This window comes from Sinocyclocheilus grahami, unplaced genomic scaffold, assembly GCF_001515645.1.
Source record: "Sinocyclocheilus grahami isolate Dianchi unplaced genomic scaffold, SAMN03320097.WGS_v1.1 scaffold111.1, whole genome shotgun sequence".
NCBI lineage: Eukaryota > Metazoa > Chordata > Actinopteri > Cypriniformes > Cyprinidae > Sinocyclocheilus > Sinocyclocheilus grahami.
Window position 1 is genome coordinate 1,221,031 of NW_015505290.1, and position 10,432 is coordinate 1,231,462.

The 10,432-nt window shown below is 37.5% G+C and overlaps 1 protein-coding gene and 1 long non-coding RNA gene across 4 annotated transcripts in view; both read right to left on the minus strand.

Moving 5' to 3' along the window:
• The window catches only part of LOC107589070 (uncharacterized), a 35,569-nt gene extending 32,884 nt beyond the window's left edge, over positions 1–2,685 (minus strand). For all 3 annotated transcript variants that reach the window (XR_001609642.1, XR_001609643.1, XR_001609644.1), the window contains exons 1-2: positions 2,438–2,685; positions 2,096–2,199 (exon numbers count right to left, since the gene is read on the minus strand). This is a non-coding gene — a long non-coding RNA (uncharacterized lncRNA). The remainder of the gene's footprint in view (positions 1–2,095; positions 2,200–2,437) is intronic.
• Positions 2,686–6,628: 3,943 nt separating this feature from the next.
• six6b (SIX homeobox 6b) lies at positions 6,629–10,003 on the minus strand. Its single transcript, XM_016277423.1, has 2 exons — positions 8,543–10,003; positions 6,629–7,308 (listed from the first exon to the last, which is right to left on the minus strand). Exons 1-2 carry the CDS (start codon positions 9,112–9,114, stop codon positions 7,143–7,145), a joined length of 738 nt encoding a protein of 245 aa, XP_016132909.1. The 5' UTR covers positions 9,115–10,003; the 3' UTR covers positions 6,629–7,142.
• Positions 10,004–10,432: the final 429 nt, after the last annotated feature.

The following is a 10,432-nucleotide window of genomic DNA, read 5'->3' on the forward strand; positions in this document are numbered from 1 at the left end:
AAAAAACTGTCGTCCATAAAATGCGTTGCACAAATTCGAACATCTGGGTTGTGCTGTTCTGTTGTAAATAAATCTTAACCAATGATTCCTAATTGCATCTACTTCCAGAAGGCCAAATAAAGTGCTTTTGCTTTCGCACTGATATACACAGCGTCTCCCTGATATGGCTACATCAACACTACTGCTGTTCCTGAAACCACGCCTTCTTTCTTTGCGTGCACATTTGGGTGGCATTGTGCTAATATTTCCACATAGTGACGTAGACATGTGGGGGCTTGATAGAATGAGCCGTTTTAGGTAGGCGTGGCTGACTCTTAACTTTTAAACATAGTGACGTAGACATGTGGGGGCTTGATAGAATGAGCCATTTTAGGTAGGCGTGGCTGACTCTTAACTTTTATAAAGAATATCTCTTTGGATTTGAGACTTTAGTCTTTGCAACTTTACAGATCTTCTTTATGCACCAAAAGCTTGTAACACTCCAAAGAGAAAGGAAAACTTGAAATCGCATCATATGACCCCTTTAAGAACATATAGGCATACTTATTTAGGAACTGTAGCTTTAATGCGTAACTGATGTGTTAAATGTAAAGCAGACTATATGTCTGGATTTACCTTTGATTTTTATTTTCACAGTAAGTAAGTCTGTTTTGTAGATGAATGGTGGAGACAGTAACTTTCTAGTTGCATTGATCCCTCTACTTCACTACAACAAGAACGGTAACAAACAACAATACCTATATTATCATCTTCTACACCAAGAAACAATAATGTTCTGTGCACGTTCTGCAGTTAAGCCGTCAGCCACTTTAAATGCTTGGGATATTTAAAGCAGGATATTCTGATTGGCTGTCAAAGTTTTTTAATCGTTCCTAAGCTGGAAAAATCGTTTTGAAAGTGATTCCAACTATATTGTTCCTCTATGCTTTTAAAGCTGTGGTGTGGACTCTCCGGAACGATTTTTAACGATCTTTATCGATGTAGTTATCGTCTTTTGTGTGAACGGGCCTGTAGACAAATGCACATGATTGTAAGAGCACTGTAGAAAAAAAAAACATATGAAGATTGCACAGGCTCTGGCCATGGTGCTGAAATTGTGAAATTGTACAAGACAAATGAGCTACAACAATGGGGAGAGTATATTTAAAGGAAAGCGACAGTCACAAATAGCCTACGGTGAAATTAAAAAGAAAATAATACGATTCTGCACTGCAGTACAAGGATGATCGATACAAATATCTGTTATATATTTGGAACTGCAGTCTGTGTTACTTTTTAGTCCCATCAATAATGTTCTAAAACTACATTTGTAATTCTTTAGATAGCGTCTTTCTTCTTGCATTACTTAGAGCTATACTAAGAGGACAAGGCCATCAGACCATGAATTGAAATAAATTGCTATTTTAGTTGTAACATAAAACTGAAAATAATATAAAGATTTCCTACCCGAGGCACCTTATCCCACATCTGACTCCATAATATTCATATATGTAATTTCTGCTATCATTTCGAAATTGTTAATAATGTAAAATGTTAAATTAGAAATTTAATATATAACCAAAAAATGTATATATATATATATATATATATAAAGTATATTATTATTATTAAATCACACCTGTAACAACATGCTATTTTTATCATTTCAAAAAATGTTACCCCACAAATCTAAATTCTGTATAAATAAATAAATAAATCTAACAATTGTTGCGAATATAAAAAGTCGAATATACAGGTGCATCTCAATAAATTAGAATGTCGTGGAAAAGTTCATTTATTTCAGTAATTCAACTCAAATTGTGAAACTTGTGTATTAAATAAATTCAATGCACACAGACTGAAGTAGTTTAAGTCTTTGGTTCTTTTAATTGTGATGATTTTGGCTCACATTTAACAAAAACCCACCAATTCACTATCTCAACAACACAGTGAATCTAAATGTGTTTATTGCAATTTAGTGCCATCTATGGCCAAGAAGAAAATTAAATGTGAGGAGGACGTCTTACACCAGGGGGCGTATTGTACAATGAATGTGCATTTCAATAAAATGACAATTTAATTAAAATACATAATATAAAGAGTACAAATCGCATACCTCGCTCGCTTCACTTAGTAAAGTATGCTGCGACCTCGTCGAAATCCACGCACTCGCGCTTTTACTTCTGGGAAAGTTGACCAATGACAGTTTTGGGCGGCCATCTGCTAATTACAAAATAACAACAGTAAAACTAATCAGTATCCTAATATTTTAAATGTATTTAAAAATCCAGTAATCAATCCTGTTCCGAATACTGGGGAAAACATGGCTATAACAATGTTTGGTCACTCCAGAACATACACTGTCATTAACAAAACGATGAGACTTTGAAGTGTGTCATTATTTAGATGAAAATCGAATCACTGGTTTGACAGGAGCAATGTTTAAGTTCTTGCTTACGTTTAGCTGGTTCTTCGGTTGGTCCCAAAGGCATCAATGGTCTTGGACTTTATACTCACAGCTATTGGCGTGGATGCATGAAGTTTGTTTACTAACTGCGATGTAACAGCATGTGCGTGTCCTACACACGTCTCTTGTTGTGACCACCTGACTGACGCTCTGCTCCTGTGGCTGCTGTGGGTTCATGCTCGACGCGGCGCTTCCTTGAACAGGAGATCATTCGCCGTGTAATCAATATGTAACCATGTAATCCGTCAAATTTAATCTATTTTTATTGCAAAGCCATTGTACACTAGGCATATTGTAAAATATCGCATATAAAAGTCTGTGCAGGTCACGTAGCCTGAAGTTAGGCCTACTAGCCATAACCTTGGAACCTTGGAATGTATTCTAAATCATGTTAATTTCACAAGAAATGAAATCCTACAACTGTTTTACACTAATACATTAATAGTACTCGCATATAACTCGCGTATTTATTTATTTTAACATAAGCCTATTGTTTTGTTGTTTGTGTTTAAGGCTAACCAAATCAGCAAAAACTAATTGATAGCTGCTTTCGAATCCAGACAGTTTCTTTTCGTTGTCTTTTCAGGAATGAGGTGTGGGCAGATTAATAAACGACTTTTAACAGCAGAGGGCGCTAAATTCTAACAAAGCCAAATATAATGCATTTCCCTCGACTGTCACCTTGTTCGACAGATAGCCTACATTCCCTCACAAAGGACCTTGTCCTTTAAAAAAAACATAATAATAACTAAATAAAAAATCGGGGGTGGAAAGGGGTGGGGGGTGGGGGGGGGGTAGTTCATTTATCATCTTAACAGTGACCAGTGACACTGTACTGTCTAACCTAAGATCTAAGATATTACCCGTCTGTTGCCTGTTTTTTTCAGGGGTTGAAAAACAAACAAACAAATAAACTTGATATTGTAAACTATGTCATGTAAATCGAGAAGATATGTGTTATTGCAGTGTTGTATTGTTTAATACATGTCATTTGGACAGTGTTCTGTTCCACTCTTCAAAAAAGCAATAAAGAGAATGTTGAAACTAATGAATTCTGTGCGAATTAAAACAAAAAACACCCGCACTGTAAAAACCATCATAACATCGTCTGTGCTTTAAATCAATTATGAGCATGGGCGTCGCTAGGCCATTTTAGGGGGGCTATAGATATATATAAATATATATATATATGTATATGTAAAACTAAAATTTTGCGATATTTGCATAAACTGTACACGGATTCGTGATCGCCTCAGTCCCCTTTAAATTTCATCTGAAAACGGTGGCAGACTTCGATCGGCTCCTCCCAGTCTTTCAGCGAGTTCTTTTGCAATACGCAGAGCGCGGCGGCGCAGATCGATAGATTGTTATAATATCTGCATCTGTGCAGTTCTTTGTCATAAATCCAGTTTACAAAATATCATGGGGGAGCAATAATCGGTTTCCCATCTACTGAAGTTTTCACTGCGTTCACCCCTCATCACACCACAGCTCTTTCCTCCAGCTAAAATGACGCACATCATGTTGCCATTTTCATTTGAAAATGTAACTTTCAATATAATACATATTCCAGTGCATGTGGCAAAGAGGTTTGCATACTTGAGCTACGGAAAGAGGGTTGTACTAGAAATGCAAACAGTAAAATTTTGTGTTTGTACAGTAAACGGGTTGTGTGTGAGATCATGAAGACTTGAATTTGGCTTATTCAGTACTCAAATGTTATACCTATCTATGCAATACACTGAAAAATTAAGGTGCTTCAAAAGGTTCTTCACAGCGATGCTATAGAAGAACCATTTTTGATTCCACAAAGAACCATTCAGTCAAAGGTTCTTGAACCATCTCTTTCTTACCCTTTTATAATCTGGAGAACCTTCTTTCGCCACAAAGAACCTTTTGTGAAACAGAAAGGTTCTTCAGATGTTAAAGGTTCTTTATGGAACCATTTAGACAAAAAGGTTCCTCTAAGGCATCGTGAAGCACCTTTATTTTTAAGAGTGTACTGTGGAATACTGCAATAAGTTTAGTATACGACCCCTATTAATCAAACATTTTTTATTTTATATATATATATATAATTATTATTATTATTAGGCTATTATTATTATTATAATACCCTCACTGGGGGCTGAGCCCCCCTAAAATGAAAATCCCAGAATCGCCCCGATTACGAGTATTACACTAAAGAAATTGCTGGACTGTACAATCAGTCCTCCAACATCTCACGAAGAATTTTTACTTTTGTTTGAAAGTTTGAAAGAGGACCGCTAGATAAAAGTAGCCTACAGAAACAAATACAACAATTTAATTCTGTGAAACAAAATAAAGCACATTTTATGTATTCATTAAACCTCCTTGCCTTTTTTTGTATTTTATGTGAAAGTGTTGTTCCCACTGTGCCATCTATTGGACCATCAGTTTATAAGTGTGTTTTTGCATGGAATTCTTAATATGTTACTCGGGCCAGGACACTAGGGGTGCTTGCTTTGATGCATTACATCACCCATGCCTCATTAAGACATTTTAGTAGTTACAATTGGTTGTCCATTGTTTGGAGACTTGCAACGATAATTTAAGACGGGATAAGACAGAACCCATAAGGAGAAAGTGGTAGCATTGTTATCAAAGATACTTTTGCTGTTTCAAACATAATTTTAGTAGCCTATAGGCTATCAATTGCATGTGTTCTGGCCTTGAGCACGACCAATTTGTGTCATGTTCACAAAAACCCATGGCAATTGTTAAACACCCAGGAATTCCGAATACTACTCATTTGTAGCTTCAAAGACCTCATTTAGTTTCAGTGAATGCATGTCCCTAGTTTTAATAGTGATATTTAGATATCTCATTCGAGGCAACTATACCAAATATTGTTATATTTGTTTATTTTTTTTAAAATTGTCCGTGGTGTACTTGTATCTGCTAATGATATGAAGAATACCATAATGCTATTTACGCACACATTATTTACAGTATATTTTCTATTGTAATAAATATGCACTGAAAAAGTATTCTTGGAGCACGTTGGGGAGAAAGCACCCCCTTAAGCCCAAGCTTTGAAGAGCTCACTATTGTTCCAGTGGGTTTGAGAACCGGTCATTACCGCTGATTAGCGCTGAAGAGTTTGACAACCTTATTGACTGTCAGAAACACTCTTTTCACCTAATCTTTCCGCTTTTGTTCCTTTACACACTCAATAGCGTGCTCTCCTTTCCCCTACCACATCTATGGCTCTTTTTTCCTTCAATAACAATTTGTTACCCAAGCATTATTAACAGACTTTAAACATACAGTTTGTCCTTCCTTCCCGTATAGCAATAGTGACATTAAAAGAATTTAACCGTGATACAAAACGAAAAATAAAAGCAATTGGCTAAACAATGACAAAACTACAAGATGAGTTATTCATTATAATAATAATCATAAAGTGGACATAAAATAATTTTAGATGTTTAAATTCATAGGGGTTTGAGGTTTTGATTTGACCTTGAAACTGAAAAAAAGTGATCACAATCCCGCAGTATTTCTGAAAGCAATTAAAGCACAAATTAATAAGTAAATTAATCAACCAATTATAGCATTGGCTTATGCATTTTACAAAGTTTTGGATGCTTTTCCTCTCTATCTTGCTCGTTTTGAAACCAAGGCGCTTCGCCCTCTCGTTGACCTTCTCCTGTCAGAAAGCATTACTGGATGGCAAAGCCAATCACACGGGGCGGTTAACGCGTCTGGACACGCAGTAAGCTATCAGGTAAACACTACACTATAGCCTACATTTACCGATTACTGGCTGTGCGTGAACCTCACACCATTTATACCAGGAATACAGAGGCAAAAGTTCAAGTGGTTTGTCTACCTAAATGTAGGGTGAATGCAGACACAATGCATTCAAATATGCTAATGCTATTAAGGCTAACAAAATAGGATGTCCGGGCAGCCTAAAACATGAGATGAAAAAAATCCAACACACAACTTAGGCTAAAATAACTAAATAATAATAGTAATAATAATAATAATAATAATAATAATAGGCTAATCATTGATAGAATTAAACAATTGTAGCTTATCAACAAAATAGTTAGCCTATAGGAAATAAACATAACTTTGGTTTAATAGGTTATTGGTAATTGACGAGAATAAATCTGTATGATTACTTTGAGCATCAAAGTTTTATTAGCGGTAAGTCCTTAATTCACTATCGGCGCACATACTCTAAAAGACGATCATTTAACACCGAAAATGACCAGACTGAAATGACTAAGCAAATAAAGATCAGATTCTATAAGAGCAACAATTTAATGCGTAAACACCTTAGAAAACCTGGGAGGTAAAATGTTTCACCATGAAGTCCTTTTCAAAATTAACAAAAAGTGTGAATATCATTTTCGTAGGGGCACCTATTTGCGTGAGGCAATACAGATAGTATTTTTTTTTTCGCGTTTGCCCCCACTTTGCTCTCACAAAAAGATAAATACATTTTAAAAGATAAAGCATTCCATGAATCCCACGATTCCGGGCTGATGTAACAGCCTCCAAATAAAAAAATAAAATAAAATAAAAACACGGCCTCTGATACGTTAAGGCAGGCACTAATGTGCTTGTTTATCTTGCTGATTGTCTGTCTCGATTTCCTTCGTATGTGTTAATTTTCTCATAGTCTTCCCGTATAGCCCGCGGGCCGGTTCGTGGTGCGATGTTAGATGTCACATTCGCTGTCACTTGAAGTGATGGAGATAGCCGACGCAGCGGCTTTGCTCGACAGGCTCGCTTCAGGGCTCGACGCGTTCCCCAGTCGGTCTACTGCACCATCCTCTCCAGTTAGGGACCGAACCGAACCATTAGACAACACCTGCTGTTGTAACCTTTAAAAAGAAAAAGGTTGGGGTTTAGATGAAGGGGTTTCTATTAAAACTAGCCTAAATAAAATCGGTGATTAACAACAGTATATTTTTCTGCCTTTTTTATAATAAAAAACGTGCAATGAATGCAAGAGCACGTAAACTACTTTGGAAATAAATGAAAATAGCCTACTGTAAACGTTATGTATGACATCTATGAACATATTATGAAATGATGCTCTGCTTATTCCAGGCTCTAGGTTTAGCCTACTAACGGAATGCCCCGGAAGAACACGAAATGGGAGCGCATCTGTAGAGCCAGTGCGCGTTTAGCCTACATCTGTTATCTAGGCTTTGTTTAATAAAATGAATGGCGAAACATTTATTCTTAGTTTATTAGTCTAAACACGTTTTAATGAAAAATAGAATGATTTTAAAATATCAGTTTTAACAGTTTTAAAATATAGCCAAATTTTAACGGTGTTACTATCAGCTTTTAAAGTACAATTTGACACAATTTGACAGAGGTAAATTATTTATTATTAATTATTTTGTTATTATTACTGCTACTACTACTATTACTACTATTTGTGAGAAACGGGCATAACAAAAAGCCTATTGACATCACGGTATAATTTCTTCGATTCACAGTTTAACTGTCGAAACCAAGCAAGATTATAGGGCTAAAATGAAAAAGGGCATAATTTAATCTATGTAGCAGTTTTTAGTCATGGTTAATTGTCATTTGGCATATCGAAAAGGACTTTTACTCAGTGATGCAGACTAGGCCCAAGCCATGATAAACACACAAAAGCTAACCATTGATTTTTGGTCAAAAGGGAAGTATTTTGTTCGTGTGACGGCCCCTTTTGCGCTGTTTTTTCAGTCTTTTATTTTTCTTTATTTCAGTGAAAATGAAATAAATAAAAAATGTCTAGCAAATGTCGGCTTTAATCAGAAAAAACCCCACATTGCTCCGGTTAAGCTACAGTTACAAATAATAACAGGTCACATCTGTAGATGTAGGCTATATATTTTCCCATTTAAACAGGCTACTGTTGGTTTATTTGTTAACCTGACTTGGGTAGCTACTTGGACAATTAACATTGACAGTATGTTATGCTTTAGCCTTTCCTTTATTAAATCTGTAGACATTCATTTAGATTTGATCGATAGATCTTATGTTAGTTTGTATCCATTTTAGCTAAAACATGAAATGTTTGCTCACTGCCCCATGACTGAAATCGGGAAAACACACCTGTTTTTAGCGGCCGCGGCTCTGTCCCTTTGTCTTCGATTTTTAAACCAATTCCCCACTTGAGTGGGAGTGAGTCCCGTAGCTTGTGCAAGCTCTCTCTTTTTACTTGGGTTCGGATAAGGATCCTGGAGGTACCATTCTCGAAGTAAATGCCGGGTCCTTTCTTTAAAGCAGTGCGTCTTTTGTTCTCCATCCCAAATTGTTTTAGGCAGAGGGAACTTCTTCCGTACCCGGTATTTGTCCACTGGCCCCAGCGGGCGGCCTCGGAGCTTCTCTGCCTCCTGGTAGTGTGACTCCAGCCAAAGTGCTTGCAGTTTGGAATGGGACTCTTTAGTGAACTTGTGGTTCTCCAGAATGTGGTAAAGCTCACGGAAATTCCCAGTGTGGAAGGCTACGATAGCCCGAGCCCTTAGCACAGACTCATTTCTGTTGAGCACCTCGCAGGCAGCGGGGGCTACGGGCAGCGACCACAAGAATCGGCCGAGACGCTCGATGTCTCCGCTCTCTTCCAAAGTCTCGCATACCCCCGCTACCTGCTGGGGACTGAAATTCAAGATTGGCAACTGAAACATGAAGGCTTCTGTTTTCCCCTCGGAGTCCTTTCTACCTCAAGCACAGCTTCGTGCTTTATGTGGCTTTTATCTGTCTCCCCCAGTCGAATCCAGACAAAAAGGCAATTCCAGAGTCAGCAGATGAACGTATACGATGCAGAGAAATGGAGATGCCGCTCTATCGGTCTGAGGCTGTCTCGGAGGGCACGAGATTATAGCACAAGAATGAACATGTTTTTTGAGAAGGGAAAAGACGTGCTGGTGCTGCCCGCTTCTGTTTTTCTATTGGACTTGGCAGATTGGTTGCGTAGTTTCCACCGACGCCTGTCAATCACTGTCAAGCTTGCCACTCAGGCGGAACTGAGCTCGAGTAGATTTCAGCACCTCCCAGACCTCGACAGCGCCTTTTAGAAAGTAAACATCAGCGACCTCTGCTTTTACCGAATGCCCGCCAGTTAATTATGCTCGATTGCGTGATTTACGCACATTTTTAAGTGAAGCTTATCCGACCTAAACTACTTTCTGAGAATTTTAAAGCCTAATGGAATGCTTTCCATTTCCATTCACAAAATGTTATATTTAAACTGTCACCCGTTGGCTTTTTTTATAGTCTTAACACAGGATAAGACGTGATTGGCTTTATGTCGTTCCGAATACGCGAGCGCAGACGTATCCGAAGCGTATTGCGACGCGCAAATGGTTCTGATTGAAATGACAAATGACATTAAATAAGATCATCCGTTTGTTGTGTGGATTTTCAGTGAAGGAGTCAGTCGTCAGCCTCGGAGTCTCGCTTGTGAAGAATAACGCCCGCTGACACAAAAAGGAAACAAATTAAGAAAGATTCGTTCAGTTACGCATTCAACGATATGAGCTCGTAGACATCTGACAGCTCAGCGTAACAGTCATTGGCCTGTCAAATTTAATATCGCGCTGTTTAGAATGAAACGAGTCTTAACTGGACATACCATTCCGCCTTCCAGCTGCACGTGGACACATGGCCGTACCCAGGCTTTGAAAATTAGTAAGGTCCGGGGGTGTTAAAGAATTGTGCTATAATAACCCCTACAAATGCAACTCATTATATACACTATAAACATTTTAAAGGAGACAGACATGTAGATGTTTGTGAAAGATGTTATCTCTGTTTTGTAGGAATGATTATTTTTAAATCATACCCTATTTATTGCATCAAAATTTGCTAATATACATTTAAGGGTGGATCATTTTATCAGTTTGTTGCTACAATACATAACTACAATAACTTTGTCTAGTGCTCTTATGAAAGTTTGTGGCATGATTTGTGAAAATTTAACTATACTGAATGACATAGCATAGA

Bases quoted from the DNA above. Each gene is read 5' to 3' on its own strand.
- six6b (XM_016277423.1), bottom strand. From the start codon at position 9,114: ATGTTTCAGTTGCCAATCTTGAATTTCAGTCCCCAGCAGGTAGCGGGG. The intron at 7,309-8,542 runs GTGTGTTTTCCC...TTCTTTTTAAAG, and splicing joins GCCGCGGCCGCTAAAAACAG to GTTACAACAGCAGGTGTTGT.